Source organism: Falco naumanni, chromosome Z, assembly GCF_017639655.2.
Source record: "Falco naumanni isolate bFalNau1 chromosome Z, bFalNau1.pat, whole genome shotgun sequence".
Taxonomy (NCBI): domain Eukaryota; kingdom Metazoa; phylum Chordata; class Aves; order Falconiformes; family Falconidae; genus Falco; species Falco naumanni.
In genome coordinates this window covers 55,473,644-55,496,735 of record NC_054080.1, presented here as the reverse complement: position 1 = coordinate 55,496,735, position 23,092 = coordinate 55,473,644, and the positions used below count along the sequence as shown (strand labels likewise).

At 40.6% G+C, this 23,092-nt stretch overlaps 1 protein-coding gene across 1 annotated transcript; it reads right to left on the bottom strand.

Moving 5' to 3' along the window:
• Positions 1–1,590: 1,590 nt before the first annotated feature.
• Positions 1,591–21,360, bottom strand: ERMP1 (endoplasmic reticulum metallopeptidase 1). The gene is made up of 15 exons (XM_040579772.1): positions 21,062–21,360; positions 19,931–20,232; positions 16,394–16,521; positions 15,930–16,035; positions 14,926–15,072; positions 13,332–13,424; positions 11,758–11,970; positions 10,272–10,492; positions 7,521–7,695; positions 6,807–6,997; positions 6,046–6,198; positions 5,328–5,530; positions 4,482–4,597; positions 3,853–4,016; positions 1,591–2,333 (listed from the first exon to the last, which is right to left on the bottom strand). Exons 1-15 carry the CDS (start codon positions 21,334–21,336, stop codon positions 2,169–2,171), a joined length of 2,652 nt encoding a protein of 883 aa, XP_040435706.1. The 5' UTR covers positions 21,337–21,360; the 3' UTR covers positions 1,591–2,168.
• Positions 21,361–23,092: the final 1,732 nt, after the last annotated feature.

Here is a 23,092-nt window from a genome sequence, read left to right as displayed (position 1 = left end):
CAGTGCAGCTTTAGTTAACTAGCTGTGCATCGAGTGCAGTACAAAATATTTGTTGAGATTCAAAACAAGTCTTATGAACAAAAACTGGTTTTCAAATCATTAACAGCACTTTTTAAAAATTATAAATGCAGAATATAGGGATTGTAGTTTCAAATCAGATACAATCAACTGAGTGATGATTACACACATGTTAATGTAAAAAGACTCACTGGTTTTAAGATATTGATGGCCAGCTCATTATGATTACAGTAATCAAACCTCTTAAGTCCATGAGTCACAGTTGGTAATTTTGAGGAATGCACCTTGCAACACACGAAACTGGCTCTTGCCACTATTGTATACAACTACAGAACAATTTGAAGGAAAAGTACCTTATCAGGGAGCTGCCACGCATCACAATTCACACAAAGCATCACAAAATGTTCTTTCACATGCCCTGCAGACTTCCAGTTCTAGCATGTTTTTACTTGAAATGATGATGCACGCACAAAATCTGTTTTACATGCTTTGGCAATACACATGAGATGAACAAAATACTAGTTACACAATTTGTAGCATGGTACTGATGTCACAGAATGTTTATATATAGTTCAGAAAAAAGCATGAAGTCGTTTCTTCAGGTACACAAAGTTCTTTGCATTTCAGAAACTAACATTAACTGCTAACACTGCACTGAAAAAAACGTGAGAGTATAAAAAAAAACCCCAAAGAGGTCAGTGGCTTCCGAACTTGTAGATTAAAACTGGAAGATATTCTAAATCACTCACAGTCATTTATAAAACCCATCCTGTGGAAATAAAACAAGAGCAATCCAGAGATATTAGACCTCACTTAAAGACGACTCTTCTAGGTATCTTTCCTTACGGAAAGCAAATGGTATTTTAAGAAACAAGTTCAGTGTATTAACAAAGTGCAATGCTGTCACATTACCAAGTCTCTCCAGAGGAGATACCAAAATTAGCCAATTCTAATAAATTAGAAGATAAGTTGAAATTTAGAGTAGATTAATTATAAGACATCCGCATAAAGGAGTGGGGATTTAGCACTCTTATATACAAGAGACCAAGTTACATGGATATATGCTTATACTGAAAGATCCCAATAGGAACAGAAAGATAGTTAGGTCAAACCTGCCCACTCAAGTTGTAAGACTGAAGAGACAGGCAAAAAGGTAGGATTTAGGTTTTTAGCAGAAACATATTATTTGGAAAAGATAATTCAGATAAATAATTACCACATTCTGTCATAGTATCTATTTTTCTGCATTATGCATTTGTCGACGACTGGGAATGCAAACTACATACGTATCGTAGCTTTTACGGACTTCATCCAGTGACATCCAGTCACTGGCCTTGCAGTAACTAAAGGGGGCTTACAAGAAAGATGGGGATATACTTTTTAGTAGGGCCTGTAGCAATAGGACATGAGGTAATGGCTTTAAATTAAAGGACGGCAGACTTAGATCAGATACTAGGAAGAAATTCTTTACTGTGTGTGTGGTGAGGCAGTGGAACAGGCTGCCCAGAGAAGCTCTGGCTGCCCCATCCCTGGAAGGGCTCAAGGCCAGGCTGGATGGGGCTTTGAGCAACCTGGGCTAGTGGAAGGTGTCCCTGCCCATGGCAGGGGGGTTGGAACTAGATGGTCTTTAAGGTCCCTTCCAACCCAAACCATTCTGTGGTTCTATGACAAAAGTAATGTTTAGGACTTTGCCACCTCTGCCACCCTGTCATGTAAACAAGCATCTTTTAGCTGAAGGTCTTACTTTAATGGGATGGGTAGATTTGATAGGTGATAGTTCCCATGCATGAAAAGTATGGTTATATTTTACATAACATCAAAACAACTTCATGAGACCCTTTCAGTACAGTTGTCATTACATTATGCTAACCTTACAAGGTCAAATGCAGTTTTCATTTTAAGAAACCCAGTAGTCAAACTAGCACTCCAGTGGAAGAACCAAGGTGAACCGTATTCATGTTGACATGAAGTGTCACTATATCCCCGAAACAGCAGTAGTCTTTAAATAGTCAAACTGCTAAAGAAATACCATTTGTGCCAAAGTACTTTAAATTCTTGTGAAAGTCTCCAGCATCTTGTTAGGAAGTGTTTGCCACACCAGCATTCTCTGCCACAGAGATTACCCTATTAGTGCTGCATTACTGTCAACATTAAAAGACAAAAAGGTCATAGGTGCAGGACCAACCAGAAGAAAACGTCCAGTTTGGAAACCTCTCCAGTAAGGCATAGAGTTGAGGTGACTTTTGATCTTCCCCAAAAAAGTAATGTGCTGCTATGGCAAGAGACACTATTCCATCAGAATGCTCTCCTGGGGCCTGAAAGTGAGAAAAGGGCAACAGAGTCTTTAGGAGTGTTTATGGCTTTTAAATATGAGATCAGTCCAGATGTACTTTTCCACAGACTTAGTATGTATCAGTTTGCTCTTGCCTGTACATCAAGAGGCTATGGAAAAGGTCCCAGGCGAGGCAGGATATCAAGACACGCCCCGCCTCTGAAATGGACATCATGACCATGCCGGCACTAATGAAAGTACAGGGACTTTCTGAGGGTATGTCCCTGGAAAACCCCTGACCTCTTATATGGGGACAGGTGGAGATGGTCAGGAATAAAGGCCTGGACGACCATTGCCAGAGACAGTACGGGTACACTACTTGAGGGTTATTAGATAGAATTCATTAGATTAGGTTCTGAGCAACCTGATCTAAAGACGCCCCTGCTTATTGCAGGGGAGTTGGACTAGATGACCTTTCCAAGTCCCCTCCAACCTAGACTACTCTATGATCCTATGCAATAAACTTCATCCTGCAGGTCTTTGTCCTACATGTTAAAACACTTTCCATCTTGAAACGTACCAATTTCATTACATGACGAGTTAGGTTTTCATTGAACTTGCAACTAGGTATTTAAATCACAGTGCCTCTGACATGTTACATAGCTTGCACACGCTCTAACTTCAATGTTTGTATCGGGCAGTTTTGCTGACAAATCAAGACAGACTCCAACAGAGTATTTATGCTGATCCTTCTGTTGTGATTCCTTAGCATGAAAAGCCTTTTCTCCCTAGCTCTGCCACTATCAGTCTTGCAAAGCTTATCACACTGCAGATTCCTGTCTGCCTTTATTAAGTACCCTCAGAAGATTAGTTGGTTAAGTGTTTAGACTGCATGATCCAGGAGGAACAAGGGACTTTCCAAACTTTCAAAGGTTCTTGTACTATTTACTCAAAGAAAAAGACACTGTTAAAACTTTTTAAAAACATGCAGCTCTGCAAAAAGTTTTCCACTGGCAAGTTTGTCTGCAGGGGTGGGGGTTGCGGGGTGGCGGATCATAAATCCCACTGGAACAGCAATACTGGAAGCCTTGCTTTCAACTGAAAATAACGTAAAAGAAAATTTAGTAAACAAAGCTTTTACAACTCTCTTCAGCTTCAAGACAGGTAAGTTTCCCACCTTGCACTCCCTGTAATTTCCCAACACCAAGCAAACAAGACACATGAAAAGAAAACTACTCACAATGGGAAAAAGAACTCTGAAATAAAAGTTAATGAAGATAAAACTTCAAGAACTATGAGATCCAAACATACAACTAAGACCATGGAGAGAAGTAAAAAATTCTCCTTTTGGCTGTTTAGCAAGTTAGTGAACTAAGCATCAAAACCACATTTGAGCTGATATATAAAGTTGAAGGGCAAATTAAAAGAGGGAAGCTGCAATTAGGATCTATCAACAAAAGCAAAGCTTAAGGAAGTTGTTATGACATTTTTGACATAAGAATGCAGCAATGGGGGCAACAGGGCAGACCACAGGATCATCAGGTTTCCAGCAGCATACTCACCGTCAGTTCTACCCAGAAGTGCCAGGGCATAGCCTGCAGCCCATGAGAGTAAAACACAAAGTAGTCTCCTCCTATGCTAGCAACCGGTGTACCATTCCCAAGAGACCAGGCAGACAGAGACGACCCTTCATGTGGCCGAACATACAACGACATGTGACTTGGACCTGCAGAGACAGGGATATATATCTATATGTACCAGCAAGCGGACGTACGGAATAGCCATCTGTTTTCCTATATGGTAGCATGTTACCTGTGCATTACTATTTGTGTCTTCCAAAACATGATGCAACTGTCTTCTGTATAGCAGAAACTGCAATTATTTCTAAGCGGTGAAATAAATGAGATTATGTAGGAGAAGGACAGAGCTATAAATTGGACTTCACGAAAGGACTTGCTATAAAAAGATCAAGGCTTACTCAAAATAGACAAGGTTATCAGTCCCCCAAATAACAACTGCAATACAACACCCACAGACTCTAGAGTTATGAAACTGAATTAATTCATGCTAATCCCACAAAGCTCACCATATTGGGAATGGCACTAGAACCTGCAGTACTATAGTAAAAATCTGACTTATTATGGATATAAAAATAAACACAAATCACAAACCAGAAGCTTCAGTCACTCACCAGATACTTCAAAGCTTAACCTCACAGAATTCCAGGGCATCAGCTCCTTGGACAGAACTTTAAACTGAATGGGGCTTCTCGGGAAAATTTCTGGAGCAGGAAGATACCAGTTTTTCCTGTAACAAAAACAAACAAACATTAACTACTTGTCAGTGCAACACTCAGGGGTACTAAATATGAGAATCCCAGAAGTTTTTGTACAGCACACCTGACTGTGCTGTTACTAAATGAAATATTCAAGAGCTACTGATTCTAGCAGAAGGCAGGTAAAATTATCAGCTTATGGCCAGACAAATATTTCAAGGGTTCGTTAATAGAAAAATAGTCATCAGTGTGTTCACTCATTACTTCCATCTGCTTTAATGTACAAAACAATAAAATAAGTAAGAGTAACTGCATCTTCAAACTGGTACACTTCTGCTCACACAGTTCCTTGGGTATGAGAAACAGTCACAACAGCTAGTTTTCTCCTGTGGAGACCAGCTACTCTAGACTTCCTCTGCTGCGGTGAGGCAGGGGGAAGGAAAAGAAGAGACATACATACTCCTCCTCTGAACTTCCCTTTAGAAGGCCCCCTGTTCACCTTATTTTCCAGGGGTGCTGACATCAATTTTCCACACATCAGCTTCTACAGCTCCTGCAACAGACCCAGCAATTTCTTGCACAGATTCTGGCAGAAGACACTCCACCTACGCAGAAGTTTAAGTGTCTTCTGAAGTGGTAGGATTATTTACCTTTAGACCAAGATTAGCCTTGTGTTTTCTTCCCTTACATAAGCCAGATTGCATAAACAACCAATATACTCTGGCCAGTTAAGTGCTCCAGTGAAGCAGTGTTCACACTAACCGGAACATGAAATGCACTGGCAGAATCCAGGGAAGGCCACAGAAAGGAGCTTTCTCCTCGCATGGAGTTCTGATGGTGTCATTGATTTCAGGTACATGGGGAGTTATGTGAAATATTCCATTATAATCAAACCCATTAATCCATATAGCAGAGTCACTTTTAACTATATTTCCATCTAGATCATGAAATCGTCTGCTCGTGTGCTAGAAGGAAGAAAAAAAAAAAGATACACAGAAAGATGATGGAGCCTAAGCAGTTCACAAGAGTCAGAAGTGATTCTGAAATACCCTCCCACGTCAATCTTTAAGGTCAACTGTATTTTGAGTATGCATTGAACATGCATCTGAGTATTTATGGTATTTACGAATTGTATAGAGAGAATTACTCAGATAAGAGAAACATATCATAAAAAGCCTACATTCAGAACATGACTGTGCCTGTATTTGTTCATCTCTCATCACGTTCGCTTTTTGAACTACCATTGCTTACTCAACTCTCTGACCTAAAACCCCCTAAAAAACCCTGCTCCTCTGACACAGATAAACTGCACAGAGATTGAACAAGAGAAACACTAGCAATTCTTTCAAATCCAGGAAATATCATTAGAGCTTTTAAAGCAACCAAGAAAGGGAAGCTTACGTTTTGGGGGGCAGGGGTCTTTCCAAAAAACACACCCTCTTGCAACCAGAGACAATATGATATGCAAGGCTTTTCTTACCTGTAGAAAGACTCGCTTAGGCTTTGGATTGGCCACATCGGAACTATAAGGGAAGAAGATTCCACTACAAACGAGAATCAGAGTGACTACACACACAGTAGTTAGAGTTATTAGTGTTGTTTTTGTACTTTTGACAAGGTAAATGAAGTTAATCTAGGGAATAAAAAGACAGCCTAGTTATAAAACTGCAACACTTCAGAAATAAGACACTATTTGTGTAACTCTAAGATCCAATTATGGAACTAAAAGTACACTTAAAAGATTCCATTGTAAGTACTACCTTTTACATGACACTTTGCAATCTCAGTATTTAAAACCAAAAGGAATTAAGTATACTTACAGAGCTTTTAAAAATTTCCCATTTTTTAAACACATCTGCCAACAAAAACCTAGAACCTTTGTAGCAAGGGCAGCAGAAAAAAAAAGAAGCCCTGAGAATATTTTTGAAGTGTAGTGTATGTATTGTTCAGCCACATATTATACTTCACCTAAAGTGAAAGCCTGTTCAAATTCCAGCATTAAACTGCTTATTTTACACCAATCTTTACTAGTTCAACATAAAGCAGATATATTTTTGTAACCCCTGCTTCAATGACTTTTCTTTGACAATACAAAGCATGGAATCTTTGACATGTTTCCTAGAAATTTCCTGTAACATTTATAATAATATCATTAACTTCAAGAATTAATTTAGAAAAACACTGATTCTGAACTCTACAGAAAGTTTAAAAGTTTCAAACAACATTTACAAATCTACTTACAAAGTAAGATGACAAAATCATAGTGATGACCACAATAAGTCCTGCCAATACCATATCTGGTAGAATTTCTGAACCACTTCGTCCCATAATAGGTGTAAACATTTCAAATACAGTCCAACTAAGATACATCATATACAGATAGGGAACAAACATTCCCAGCATATACATCATGACAAACTTCATTGTGGTGCCTATAGGGGACAGAAAGAACCAAAAGACAAAAAAAGTAAAAGCTTAAAAGGACATGGACAGCTTCACTAACATATGGATCTGTATACTGCTGCAAGGCCAAATACACAATACAGGTCCTAATCCCTGACATGGACACGGAAAAGGGATCTCATTTTACATAGCCAATGCCAATATAACCCTTAAACACAACACAAATTATTAGTGTATTAAAAAAAAAATAAATTAAACAGGCGCTCTGTCCCAAACACTGTTTAAATATGACAGTATTTTTTACCAACCTTTACTGTTTATCCAAGTATCTAATTGCTTATTAATAACCCTACATAGTATTGTTCTTTTTAGACTGAGACACAGTATGTCAGTATTTCTTTTTTAAGAGCTTCAAGAACACTTTTTCTTGTTACAGAAATGCCACATGGTTACTTTGATTATTCAAGTTCACGGTTTGGGATTTCTTTTGCTTAAATAACAGAGTTGGGGCAGAGGTTTCAAAATACAACCTCCTCCCCTCAGAACTCTTACCTTTTTGGCTGAATTCTTTATGGATCATCAGCCTAGTGAGTAAAGGAAATGCTACCCATAACGTACAAATGAATGCTGAACAAAGGCCCATCTGAGTAATCACAGCCAATGCTATAGACCAGATCATCAATGAGGCATCAAAAAAAGTATCTCCCAGGTACTGCTCATTCATATTCTGTAATAAAAAAGCAAATACACTCATTACTGAGCATATTCCACATATCACATCTCATGAGAACACACAGAAAAATCCTTATTTCTTGTGTATAATTGTTTTCCTTGGACAAAATCTTGACAAGCAGCATCTCACCATTCCCTTACCATTTAGTTACCCATGATGTATACTTTTTTTCTTAAATTTTTTAAATCTGCTCTGACAGATTAAAAAAGAGATTACGTGGGCTGGGGCGGAGGGAGGATGGGAATGCACAAATGACAATACTAAGAAGTTGGAAGACTGATGTTTCAGGTACACAGGCATAAAGGGCCTTTCTATAAAAAGCATTCGTATTTGCACTACATAGCTTTTTTATATGCTTCACTTACGCATGAACAAGTTATCTGTATCTCCTTGAGATTCTAAACCTGGTTTTGCACAGCAGCTGTTAATACTCTTATACAAGCACTGTTACTAGTGTACAAATACTATATGGGTGCCTTTATGTGTCATGCCATAGCTGTCACTTTAGAAGTCTGCCTTTTTAAATATATTACTTGTTTTGAAGAAGAGACATGCATGAGTCACATAATACCAGATACACTTTCAAAAAAGAGGGAAGTTTAACTATCAAAAATGTGGCTTGGTTTTGTGAGTTTTTTTAAAAATTGTATGAGCAATGCTGCAGTGTTTGTAGTGCAAGATTCTTGACCGTGACTCCTGCTAGTAGCAAGAAGGACTGCTTGCGTGAACAACGGCTATCAGAAAGTGCCTAGTTCAGTTTTGGGCTGACAAGAAACAAAAAGAAAAGGAGGGGGGGGGAGAAACAAAACCTATTTCAAAACAAAAAGCTTAGTAATTCACAAGTTCTTGTGCCACTAACAGAAAACACCGAGGCATTGCCTGAGATTGTGAAGTAAGAGATTAGCTTCCAAAATTATTATGCAATGCTAAGTACAACATTAGTTACAGAGGCAGCTACTGAGGCAGCATAAAATGTATGGTGTACTGCAAGCTACAGCACGCAAGACAATTAAGAGACTCATGATATCAAGTTCGTTGATCTGCTGATAAAGACAACCAACAGGACAGAAGTAGATCCGGAGCCTGGAATAGCTGAACAGTTAGTGAAAGTACAAGAGTAGAAAATTGTAACATCAGATCTGTTTTATGAATGGCTCATCTCTTCCACAAATGGACACCACCACATAGATGTATTTGTTTACATATATCAGTTAACACTCCCCTTGCCTAAACAATTAAAAAAACCACTTGCAGATAATGGAACCTTCCATACAATCACATTTCAGTAAATTCTTAAAACTTCTTCAAATACTTGGATGAAGCTGGATTTGGCTGACAACTTTAGATTCCCTGAATTCTCTTGCCAAAAGCTTGTACAAATGGCTGAGAAGGTAAGTAAAAGCAAGCTGAGTGACTAAATATTACTGCACCTAAAACCTAAACCTAGTAGCAGACTTCTGCCCTGGAAGTGTCAGATACCTCAAGGCCTTAATTGTTTTTAATACAAAACCATTAAACTACCATCTAAACATATGTGATTGTTATAAACTGTAATTGTGACATAATAATGCAAGTTAAATCATGTTGGTTAGTCCGTAAGAAACAATTTAAGCAAAAAAAAAGGTAGACAGACAGTAATTGTGACAAATGACAGCAATGGAATGGTAACACACCAAATCCTCATCAAGCCTATTGCAGAAAAGAACATGGGACTAACAAGAGCTCTGTTCCATCTCCAGCTGTGATCAAAACAACTATCAATCAGAATAATCACAGAGAGAAAGTGGCAACTCCAATTTTTACAACAGCTTCATTTAGAAAGTGCTGTACAGCAGATTACTATATTGGAAGAGGGCATGGCAGAATTATAGGTTCTGACAGATGTAAGAAAAAAGCTTTCATATGAACCATATGAAAAAAAATTGTATTATTTGCTTAAAAGGTTGTGAATACAAATGACATTACCAAAAGAACATGCATAATAGGACAGAATAAAACAGAGAACTGGAATTCCAAGTTACATAACAAAATGTAAATGACAAATTAGATTAAATAAAGATTAAAAATATTAAGAGATATAGAAGAGGCACCATACCAAAATAAATTACTAAATTTAGGGAACCTGTTATACAAGTACATTCAGAGGCAAGAATCTGGCAAGATTTAAAGAACATTTGAGTATATATGTAGATTCTGCAAGTATCAACAGAACATTGAAACATATCAAAAACCCTAAGTTCTCCAGCTGTTGCTCTGCTCTCTTATTACTGAAGTGATGGCAGGAAGAGAAGTATTGGACACTGTATTCTACTAGGCTTTTTGCCTTGTTTTCTGAAGCAGCTCCTAAAGGTCATAAGCAAGGAGGAAGCTTTAAACCATGAAGCTTTTAACTCTCTGAATTTAGTAGAGCAAACCCTGTGCTTAGATGAAGCAGTTTTTACAGCGACAATTTCAATACTTCTGTCCAACACAGTAAACTTATTTTGTCTTTTTAATCAACTCAAAAATCCTATCTCCCACAGATCAAACACTACATTGCCCTTCAACATTAGCAACAAAGTCAAGTTTACCTTGTAGAAGAACTTCTTGGCTAGCGTGTGCACAAGAATGAGCTTAGCTGCAGCTGCCGTGCCATACAGAAACACAGAAACATAGAAATGGGTATACCAAGAAAGAGACCGTCCAATAACAGAGACAAATCCTGCCACTGTAAGGACTGTCACCAGTGTGCAGACCCAACTTATCAGTGTTAAGCTGAATGCAGTGAAGAATTTCTTCAGGTTAGGAATAGCTATGAAGGAGAAAAAAACAGAAGTTTCATTCAATGGTCATATATTGAACTGCAGGCTATCAAGACTGTAACTGCCCCACTGCACAATCGCTTTAATGACCAAAACAGAACTGCACAAGGAAAGAAGAAAGCGTGCCCTGGGCACTTGGTCTCTTCTCCCAAGTAACAAGTGACAGGGTAAGAGGAAACAGCCTCAAGTTACGCCAGGGGAGGTTTAGATGGGGTATAGGAAAAATTTCTTCACCAAAAGGGTGGTCAAGCATTGGAACAGGCTGCCCAGGGAGGTGGTTGAGTCACCGTCCCTGGAGGTATTTAAAAGATGTGTAGACATGATTCTTAGGGACACGGTTTAGTGGTGGACTTGGCAGTGCCAGGTTAGCAGCTGGATTCTGTCATCTTAAAGGACTTTTCCAACCTAAACAATTCTATGATTTCTTAACAGCATGGTCTAAATCACTTAGCCTATTTCTTTGCAAATCTTTTTGCAGTCTTCCCCACTGCAAGATTTATTCCCAGAGTACTAGCATATTCTGTAGATTACCATGATCCTAATAGTAAAAATTTCCCTAGGGAACCAGCAGAGCCCCTCTATCACCTATAAAGTCTTAAAAAAAAAAAAAAAAAAAAAAAAAAAAAAAAAAAAAAAAAGAGAAAAGAAAAAGGAGTTGTTTTTCCTAAATTTTCTTTTACTCCAGAAATGATTGCTGGATTTTGGGGGTTCAGGGACCATGTTTTGTTTTTTTTTTTTAAACATGCATGTTCTTACACATACATGGAAAGGTCTAACTAGAAAATTTAAGTTGTTTTACACCCTTTATTAAGCTTTGTTTCCCCATCTGTTGTTTTCTTATTTGCTCTTGCCTATGAACGGGTGCTAAAGAAACATGATTCCAAAGCCTGACCAGTGTTAACAGAACAAAGTTTATACAGATACTACGCAATTTTTTTTTCATTTTCAGACCTTTAAAAGATTTAATTCTAATCTTCATGAAAGGATAAGAGACACTATCATGATTCACAAATGCTAGACATCTAGGCCTATCATAGCCCTTCTTCATCATAATTATTCACAGTTGAGAGATTTAAACACAAAGCAACTCCTATGGCATGCTGCACAACTAAATTTTATTTCTGAGGTTTATCTTAACAGAGGCCTTAATTGCCTGAACACTTCCTTCATCTACTGATTGCTATTCACTAAAGAGTAAGGTGATATAATTTTTTTTTATGTATATATATATATATTTTTTAAGACCTAGACTTACCTCTGGTTTTGGGTTGTAATACTTTTTTGCTTAAATAAAGAAAAGCAATTGCTGCTGTAATATTGTTCATGATGGTGCCAACACGAGCAGGATAAGCCAGGACAAATAAACCAAGTACATCAAAGAACACAACATTCCCATGTCGATAGTCAAAAGATTTCGCCAACTTATCTGATGTTGCTAGGTATTTTAGGACAGCTAGAATATTGTCACCTATTGAAAAAGCAGATAAAGAACATAACTGTATCAGGGTTCACGAATTAGTACACAGCATTCTTTTAAATATAAACATTCTTAAAAATAAAACTGTATTGAAATATCCTCAAAGACATGAATATACAACCGATTATTCCAAAATAGCCATAGGATGGTACACACAGCATAGTATTTTCTATACAGCTGTCACTAAAATAAGTATACTTGATAAGCTTCATGTATTTAAATACTGTTCAATGAAGGCAGTAGCCATGCTTTCAGCCCATAAGCCCTTCATGTCTGACACTGAAGCACTGGACTTCAAGGCTTACCCACAGAGGAGTTTATAATTTCCTAATCTTCACTCCTCTTCTCCTTGCCACTAGCAACCCCTCTATGTTTCAATGACTGTTAACTACCTGCCTTTCTTTCCCTAGATGACTGTAAGGCAGGAGACAAGAAGGCTGTTTTCCTCTGTAGCCTAGGAGTACCAACCACCATCTCCTTTCCCACAGTACAGCCAAAACACATGTAATCAAATGAGAACAACTGTTCTCAATTTCATTTTGCTTTTACTTTACCTGTAAAAGTGCTAATTGGCTGAAAAGTTTCTCTCTTTTTTTCCCCTGCTGTTATATGTTATAGCAAAAGATGTTCCACATAACCACCATGACCAGTAAAACCATCTTTCCGACAGGAATTTGGAAGTGTTATTTTCCATCTTGCCACTGCATCGGCACAAAAAGTGTTTAAAACTCTTATTCATGGTGGTCATCTAAGCTGGCTTCTGTATAAGCTTGAAGAGGAAAATGGTCAAAATCCTGGAGGCATTTAGGATTATGTTAGGTTTTCCTGGGAAACTAGAAGTCTTAATCCAATTTTCTTTACTGCAGTCTGTCAAATACTCTGCTTTGAGCACAACCTGTCAGTAGAAAATAAATCCTGTTTATCTGTAGTCTGTGTGCTATGTTTCTAAGTTTGACAGATTCATTCTAAAGAAAAACCTCTGCTGGCAGATCAGTCTCTCTGCTACCAACTTAACCATAAGCTTCCCATGAACATTAATCAATAAGGCGACTTACTGAGAGAAAAGGAATGCAGAACACTGAACAATGAGGTATCAGTGGCTAGATTATAACTGTAACTAGATTCCACCATTACCTTCAAATCAACTTCATTGGATGCTAATGAAGTTTATCCTCCCAAGTTGACCAAACATATTTCCTTCATATTTTAAAGACATGCATTCAGTTCATGCTTTGTTCTTTAAAACACATAATAAAATTTATTAATTTATTGTGATAGTAGTCTTACAGCAGAATGAAAAAGCAGCTACAACACAACTCTCTAGTAAATTACCATATACTTGAAATACAAACCTGCCCTCTGAATGGAATCAGTTACAATTCTGTCTGATGTGTCATATTCTGTGTGATAAATGTAGCCATTTTCAATAAAAGCCAAATCTATTCCTACAGAGAAAGAAAAAACATATTTGAAATTACGTAAATGTAAAGCCTCAAAACAAACGTGAAAGTTTTCACGCAAAACATTGCTCTACTTTGTACTCACTGTTTTTAAAGATTATGATAATAGTCTGCCTTGTAGAAGGAAGACTAAGTGAGATTGCACGTGTATTTAAAGAAAGGACACTTTTAAAATTTTTAAATATCTATCCTTTCCAGTGTATCGATTTGCTTGACATCTGTAAACAAACTGATCTCTACTGGAGCAACATGGAAATTCCTAATCAACCCAGCTTCAGAAAAGATGAACAAGGTGCTTTCTGAACATTTACTAGTAAAACATCAATAGAGATCCATGATGAAAAGCAGCACTGTGGAACTATAGAAACACCCTCTTAAAATACCTGGTGTGTTCTCTTTACTTCTAATTTGTAAACAGCTTTTCAAACAGCCAGTCCAAAAACTCTTAATTAAAGTCCAAATAATTTGTAAAAAATAAACAAAGCATTATAGAAAATGAAGTTTTCTGCAAGATTAATTATACATCCATTGTATCCTAAACACAGACCCCTCAGCTGCATATCCAAAATGCTGCTGTCTGCAATCTGAATCCTCCAATTTTCCAGGCATTTTACAAATCAGGCCTAAATTCTACCAGCAAACAAAGAGGAACAGACAAGTTCTTTAGCTCAACTATTCTATTTCTGTTTGCTTAGCAAAAACTGAGGTCTGTGAGAATTCATTTACCATTTATGATCCAGGTGAGATTCTCAACAAATAATGAACACATTTTACAACATCAGCTACTTTATTTTTCATGCTAGAAGCTTACTTTGGAACAGTTCTGTTCTAAGAATCAATTCAGAAATATCACTTCTCTTGAAAGTGAGTCCAGTGACAACCTGTGCCAGACAGCAAGGATTTTACAGAAGTTTACATTTCTTTGAATTGTGTTTTCATTGTGTGTTCCATGGTTTTATCCCACTGGTCATTCTCCACAGAATGGATACCAAACTCTACAAACAGATTAGCAAAACCAAAACCTGCTGTCCTGTGCTTGATTGTGATGAAAGAAAAAATAAAAGGTAATGAAAAAGCATTGATTACTAAGTCACTATCTTTAAAAAGGATTATTTTGGTTTATCCATTAAGTACAGACATTTAATTCCTGCAATTTATTAGCAACATTACCAAAATGTTTCAGACCAGAGTATTTAATATTGTACTGTTAATTCCTTGAGTGTTTTCATGGCTTTCAGGAAACTTTCTACCATGTTTTTTCCTTCTGGAAAACAGCAGTCTCCAAAAAACATCTATAACAACCTACAGGACAAGCCAAGTCTAAAGGTTCTTGCCTTAGAAAAAAAAGCGGGCAAATCTGCTCTCAAACTGAAAGCCAAATAAAACATGAGTACCTTCACATAGTGAACCGCAAAATAGTCTCCTCGTTATAAACTTAAAATAAATGGTTGCATGATGCACATTGACATGTCTTCTGATAATATACCTGGAACATTGCCAAAGTCCCTGTAGATACGGAAGTCTGTGTCTGCCGGAATAATACCGCTCTGAAATATTTCCTGTGCCACCACAGAGGCAAAGGGATGTTTGGCTGCAACTACATATGCTTGTACCAGCCAAGGATTCTCAGGTCCTAATAAAGATGAGCAGAAAGTTCACAATTACTTTTTGAACTTCAGTTAAGACACGTATCTTTACGGTAACAAATAACGCAAAGGAACTCAATAGAGTTTTAATGCTGTTGCCCCACAGGGTATATTCTAAGTGCATCTGTGTTGGTTGCATGACTCATACTTGAGAGAAAGAATTAGCTGCACTTGGGGGGGGGAAAAAAACACTGATGTGTTGAGAGTTCAGCGAAGAGTAGGTAAGTCATTTCCCAAAACAAGATCCAGCACTAATGAAGAAGTCACAACCTTTAGTAAAGTTTCCAATTCATCATCTACATATCATACCTCCAAACTGCTGTTTACAAAAAAAAGTCTCTCCATTAAAGCATTCAATTAAGCACTTCCAGCAGAAGGAAGTCCGCAGTCAGCTAGAATGGAGCAGAACTATAACTGTATCCTACAAAACACACAAGTTTTCCTGCTTCCTGAGCAGCAGCTGGAGTTTTAATGCCAACATCTCCCTGCAGACATTTTGCAAGAACTACTGTGAAAATTAAATAAAGCACATGACAGTATCGGTATGCAAGACATAAAAGAGACCCAAATCTGGTTTCCTCCTTATTACCTTGATGTAAAAGGTAAATACAACATCTGTAATTCTGTTCTACATAGGCTTCCCCCTATGAGGCAACTTCTGTGGCAGTGCTTTAGCCTACGTGTATCTAAAGATGGAGGGGAACTTTTATGCACAGAGTTGGGAAAAAGGCACAGAGGTTCTCCTGTCTTTTGCTTATGTGTCACTTTCAACACTCCTGCAAGTCTACATTGTTTATTATCAAATTATCATAGTGTAGAAACTGGACACAATGCAAGCTCATACCTGTTTGAAAAACAAGTTCTTTTCCTCCTACACCTGCTGCCTCCAGGTTAATAAAAGCTCTAATTGACTTGGCCCACTCATGTTGTGTAATGAAGCCATGACTAGCCTTGAGGGGAAAACAAAAACAAACAAAAAAACCCAGGTCAAATATCTTCCAGACCAGCCTAAACATTATTTTCCATCATGTATGACCGTAAATGAAGACTGGACAAGGCAGCCAGATCACTTACAACACTAACAGATGTAGAAAACCCAAGTCTTCTAATTAAACTAATATGAACACCATTCTTAATCTATGTATATTTTTCCCTTTGAAATCAAATACATTTTCCTCAGAATGTTAAAGACTGGCATTTAACTAGTATTTCAACAGATTAAATACTAGAGCAATATCTAGAGTTACTCCTCTGTCAGTTTTGATACACAGCTTTGATGGGTATTTTATAATTCTGGCATATTCTTACCTGCAAAATGTTTTCTTCTGCACCATTAAATAAGAATATGACAGCATGCTGCAAGGACTCTGATGATTTTGAAAGCGTGTTAAGTATTTCAAGCATCACTGCGCAGCTAACAGCATCATCACTGGCACCTTAAAATAATCAGCAGAATGGCACGGCTTACAACAAACATGCAGAATTGCAATAAAGACCAGAAAAGTAAAAAGCTTTATGCTATCTCAGTCACCTAATCTAACCGAGGTACAATTATGTCAAGCTGTAGTGCATTTTTTACTACTGCTTGTACCCTGCGTCTACACTAGTTAAAAGCAACAGCAGAAAGAAAAATAATGTTCCAAAGTTGAGCAAGTGAAATAATAGATACCAGATCCAATACTGCTGTTCAAGAAAAGTACACTAACCAGGTTACTAAGCAAGTAAAGTAATCATTATCTATTTTTCTAATAACAATACAAATAAACAAGGACATAATTTTTACTTCTGGCATACTCAAATTTTTAAAAATAAACATTCTCACACAAGTCATCCTAAAGCATGCTACACTTGTAACATATTCAGTTAAGTGGACAAAATTTCAAAGTAACATAAAGCCAAGATTGCAAAATAAAGCAAAGGAAACACCAGAATTCACACCTTGAAAACATTTTTTAAATGACAGTACACATTATAATACATATTTTCATGACAAGATGCTTTCCATCACCCTTCTTTCTGTGCAGAAAACCTGTGCCGAGAGCTCAGTAGCCTGTTCTCTTTGAGTTCCTCATCCAACACTATTCTGCTGGTGCTCTGAGTTCCTCACACCCCCTCCCACACATTGCCATTTTTTTAGCTTGATTAAGTGCCTATCTTTTAGCCAAGCTCTACCATTGCCTCATTTCTCTCACTTTGGTGCCAGCCATAGCATGTCCCTACCCCACTCTCATCTATAAAACAGGAGCAAACGGAGATTTAACTCGTTCTTTCAAGCCTGCATTGCATATATGATGCCCCCACGCACTGACATGCACACACATGTCAGTGTGGTCAGGCGTCAACATGCTGTTAGGGCAGACTCATTAGCTGCTAAACTGTTTAATTTACACATTCAAAAATAAAAGAGAAAAAACCAAAGCAGCTCTTCCAAAGCTTGTTACTTGGCAAAATTTAGATATATCTGCCCCTTTCATTTAAAGGGCATGTTCCTGATCCAAACATGTCTCAGTCTAAATTTCAGCCTTAGCTTATTGTATGGAAGTATTTTAGAATAAATAAATAAAACCAAAATGTTTCCAATCCACTGTTCTCTAACCTGTTTCTCACAAATGAATGCCTTGTTCTGCCAAAAGCTTTCCAAAACCCTCCCCCCAAATACCCGATTTAAAGCCCTGATTATATTGCTATCTGAATTTATCAGTAGTTTACTCTTAGCCACACGAGTTCTTTTATCTAACTTACGCTGTGTTGAAAACTCGGCAGAGAAGTGATCATAATTTTCAGTGAGATTAATCACTTATCTGCCTTGCTGTAAAGCTAAGAAATTGAAAGTTATTCAACAGACAGACAGATTTACATCTGACTAAAGCAGCCGTGAAACCATATACTATGACAGAAGCTCACAGTGAAAGTACCATCCTCAAACACTTCATATACAGCAAAACTGACAGGAGGTTAAAACAGATTTTATGGCAAGTATCAGTAACGTAAGGGAATGACATCATCAGCTGCATCTGCAATGGTAATTTCAAGGATGTTTCTGCTTCAAGTTTATTGGAGAAGAATCAAATAGGCCATACAAACTGGAAATTAGTACCATTAGAACAAGAGACATGTTTTAGGAACGTAGTTTATGTTCTTTCTTCACAAGGAACTCGAGCTTTCTAACTAAGCATTGATGTTCTAATGGCTCAGTGAGTTTTGCTTTACTCATTTTGTATACATAAGCATCAACAGCAGGTCATGTTTTATCATCTGACTTTCAAATACATTACTTATTGAGCACTGAGTTCCTGCCGATTCCAGTTAAATAACAGTTTTTGGAATGAAAAAAAGCTGTAAGCAAGTACCTTACAGAAATACAAGAGAACAGAAAACAAAAGGTTCTTCTTTAGCTGATGTGCAAGTTTCACACTAAGAAAATGAAAGACAGCAGCTCCTGACTGTTGTGGTAAAGGGCTAGGCTGCTTTGTGATTACGGGCAAGCATACAGGCTGATTTCTAGCTCCTCCATAGATTTCTGTATAATTCTATACAAATCACTAATATTCCTGGCACCACTGTGCAAGGCGGGTGAAGTATTTTGCTGTCTGAATGAGTGTAAAGAAAGTAATCGTTGCAGATGTAACGGACCCACAATTTACACAGGGCATCAATCTAAAGACAGTTTTCAATAATGATTGTATTATGCTTGCAAACTATTCTGAGTCTAGGCAGCCATATTTAGACTATACATACAGTAATTAGCATCTCTGCACTTCCTAAATAACAGATCATGTGTAATAATCATGCAGTTATTAAGCTTAATTTGGAAACACAATCTTGCATAAATATGATTGAGAAATTCTGCATCCTATTTGTTCCCAGAAAAAAGGCACAAGGAGTACCGCAAGTGCTTTGTTTCTCTAGCTAATACTCAACTGTTTTCTCAATAATAAAAGACTATTTGCATGTGCTAAAGAACAGAATGTTTACCTTCAGAAATAAAATACCGTGTGGGGTGTAAATGAAGAAAATTCGGTAAAAGCTGTGCTGTTGGTGAGTGAAACCTGTAGTTATTTTTCAATAGCAGTAACAGGCACACACCTGTGGCTGAGTGTTGTAACAAATGTTTTCGTGTGGTTTTCAGTTCCCTACCTTCCCTGCACTGCTAAAACCATGTATTTACAGAGCTGTTTACACCATTGCTGCAATTATTATTTAACATGATCAGACTTATAAAAATGCAGAGGGACAAGAGTAAAAGGATACGCAACAGTGACAGTGAAAGTAGCAGTGAGAGAATGTACATGCTACCAAGGCAACAGTACCCCTTAATCTTTGATCGGAAGAGTTTCTTAAGAGAGCTTTGAATGCAGAAAGAAAACAAAGATTTGGCATAGCTTAAGGATTTCACACTAGAAACATAAAGCAGGACACCAGAAGAAAAACACAGGCTAGTTAGTGAGGGTGGGAACAGTTTCTGGCACAAAGCATCTTGTGAAAGGAAAACCAGAATTAAATCAGTACAAGAGTATGGAAAGACCTGAATGACAGGTGGAAGCAGCACATGAACTACGTGCGTAGAGCAATGAATTATAAGAAAGGAAGACATAACCAAGCTTTCTAGAATTCTAAATGTAGTATCCGTAATTTGTTGCCTACCAGAAAGTGAGGGCGAAATCCTGACTTTTGGAGGAGCAACTTGTCACTCTAAACACTGGATCTTACTGAAATCAAGCAGATTAGCTGGCACATGCAGTATTCTAGCATGTGGGTATAAGGCTACTTGGTATAACAAGACAGCAAGCCAAGTTCTGTGGCTTACCTAATACATAGAAACGCAGAACGAACATGTGGACCTACCCGGGGTATTTGGTACGGAATCAAAGTGACAATTGGATAACACTGCATGCTCGGCTCCGTTTCGGGGTTCCAGCTTCACTACAACATTGGTTATGTTTGCATAGTAACTAGTAAAGCCTCCTAAAAAGTCAATGCTGAAAGAGCCTGTAGGCCTCTGTATGTCTACAGATATCTTGTGAGCATCTGTGCTTTCTCTTTCTATGGCCCTAATTTGTTCTAAGAGGTAGTTAACTGTAAGAACTTCATTTTCTGGACTTCCAACTGTTCTGGGCCCAATTGCTGTTATGTTGTCAAGATATCCCCTGTAAGAGATAAATTACACATTCAGCATCAACACATTCAACATTTAGTATGCAACTTAACTACAACTATAATACTGTTGTACATTGTTCTGTTTCAAAACTCGTACTAAGTGGAAGAGACTAAAGCCAATTAGACAGTAACTGCAGTCAAGATGGCAAGGACCACCATGGTAATGGGCATACAGTACTGATCCTCACTCCGTGCTCCTCAGGCTATCCATCACAACATTAAACCAAACCACTGGTTTTCTGGTTCGAGCACACCATCCCAAAAAATAAACAAAAGGCTGAATGGAGAAGCTGAAGATTTCCTCTTCAGCAACGTTCTGCATAAGCATACGTGCTCCTCCCTGAACGAGCGCACCGTCAATAAGATCTACACCGCTGAAAATCTGCAAAGAAAACCCTCTTCCAGGCACTAAGACCTTTGTAAGACTACGAGAATTACTACGGAGGATGTGCTGTTTGACCAGCCCAAAGCAGCGCCTTTACGGGGCGGCCGGCAGGAGCGCGGGGGCCCTTACACACTGTCACCCCATTTCTGGGAGCCCGAGAGAGCCCCGAGCTCCTGCCGGGGCACGGCGCGACTCGCGCTCCGCCAGCGACCGCGACCCAGCGACCGCCCGACGGCAGAGGGCCCCGACGGCCGCCAGCCGGGGCTGCCGGGGCTGCCCGGGCGTCTGCCGAGCGGGTGTCGCCCCGAGCGGGGCCCCCGCGCCAAGCGCAGGGCAGCGGCAGCCACCGCCGCCCGCGGGGTGATGCCGGGCGGACTCTGCCCCGCGGCCGGCCTGACACGGGAAGGCTCCGCGGCCCCGCCCGCTCGCCGTACCTGGCGCGGAGGGCGCTGAAGTCGCGGGGCCCAGCGGCGGGCGGCTGGCTCAGCAGCTGCCGGTGCGAGACGTGCGCCAGCGCCCGCAGCCCCAGCAGGAACAGCAGCACCAGCGGCGCCCCCCGTCCCTCGGGCAGCGGCCGCGGCGGTGGCCCGCCGCGCTTCTTCCTGCCCACATAGTCGTCGCCGTCCTCCCGCGGCGGCGGGTGGCGGCGGTCGCGGTGGCCGCCGGTGGCGCGGAGCCGCCACACCGTCGCCGCCGCGCTCCGCTCCATGAGCCCCTCGCCTCGCCTCGCTGCCGGCGCCGGCTCCGCCGCGCAGACGCGCGATACGGGCACCGACGAGGGTCAAAAAGCGCCCGCCCCTCTGCGCCGCCGGGCTCGGCGCGCGGCGTGGGGGCGGGGCCAGGCCTGTCACGGGGCGGGGTCTCGTCGCCGCCCGCTCGCCCGCGCCTCGTGCTGGCCCGAGAGGGGTGGGCAGCGCGCGTCGCCCGCAAAGGCGGACCGGCTGGGTGTCGCCGCGGCTTTTTTGGGTTTTTTTAATGCCGAAACGCAAAGGAAAGCGCGCAGGAATAACCGCGGGGGCGGGGGGGGCGGGGGGCGGCGGTGTAGAGTGCCACAAAGCCACCACACCAGCGACAACGGGGGGTGACGCCCCGTACACACGCAGTCCCGGCACTAGCGGAGCTCTGCGCCCCCGGGCCCGTCCGTGCCCCCCACCCGCACTGCATCTTTGCCATTGCGCAGCCGCCGCGCCGGCCTGGCGGAGCCGGGACAGCCCGCGGTGGCGCGGCACCTCTCGGGGGTGCTGGCAGCTGCCGGTGAAGCCGTGCCCGGGCGAGCACCCGCCGCGGGGTGGCCCGAGAGGTGGCACGGGCCGTCGCCCTCGCAGCACTCCGCTTGCTCCTGGCCGGGAGCCAAGCCTTTGCGGTGCCTTTGAGTGGTGGCCCAGGCCGCTCCGTGGCCATCTCGCTGCCTTCCTCACGCCGCGGCCCGCCAGGTTTTGCAGAGACGGGTGCGAGGCGGCTGCACCGCAGAGCTAGTGTGCCTCAGCACGGGCTGAAACACGGTACAGGCTTCGAGCAAGTAGTTTACGGTCAGGTTTAGTCGCGCTGGAGTCTCACAGGTTCTCACCAGCCTCGTCCCCACTGAAAGGCACAGGGTTCCTCCCTTCCACGGGGCACGTGCTGCGGGGTGGGGGCTTTGTTAGCAGGGGGCTCTCTTTGCTCGGGGGTGGACCTTTTGGCATGCTCACTGGGGTACTCCACACGCGGTTCAAGTAATCTTCTCTTTGGTCTCATGAACCGTTTGGTTCTCCTTGCACTTGCTGTTTCTTAGCTTCCCCTATTTCTGGTGTCTATTCCCTCTCCCAAGGCCGTGTCATGGTAACTGTTTGTAAGGGCTGACTAACACCCTCTTGTTTTTTGTTATAGATCTTTACATATTTTGTCTAAATTTCAAGTTGAAGAACAGACTAACCTTCAGTTAAACCACCTGCCTGCGTATGTTTGATGTAATACTGAGCCGGTCGACTGCGGTACTGCTCCGCAACGTACCTGGCTACTCCCAAAGCTATCGTAAGAGGTGCTTGTTTCTTGTGCTCTGTGACATAATCTGGAAACAGATTATGTAATGGTGTCATCCAGAGAACTGGCGGTTCCAATATATCCAGTGTTTGCAGAGGAACACTGAATGTTGCTGCTTTCTACCCTGCCTCTGTGCTGCCCCGTGGAATTGCAATGCCCTTTGGGATGAACAGGTCTGAAGGAGTGGTGCACTGATGTCCATGGTCTCTGCACACCTCGTGCTCTAGTAAATTTCCATATTCTGGCCTAGTGAGTTTCCTCATTTGCTTCACTGCACCCTCAGAACAGACAAAATTATTGCTTACAATTTATGATTTACACTCCAGACTCTACTACACTTAAGACCCAGTAACATAGTTGTAACCTGAGAGGTTTGTTTAGTTCTTCTTCTTCCTGCTTTTGTTTTACTTACCTGTGTTACCTCCTGCTTCACAGGCAGACAAATA

Coding starts and splice junctions, on each gene's coding strand:
- ERMP1 (XM_040579772.1), bottom strand. CDS start 21,336: ATGGAGCGGAGCGCGGCGGCGACGGTGTGGCGGCTCCGCGCCACCGGC. Junction 11,971..13,331: donor TGATTCCATTCAGAGGGCAG/GTTTGTATTTCA, acceptor CTTTTTCAATAG/GTGACAATATTCTAGCTGTC. Junction 2,334..3,852: donor ACTTCTGGGTAGAACTGACG/GTGAGTATGCTG, acceptor TCTCACTTTCAG/GCCCCAGGAGAGCATTCTGA.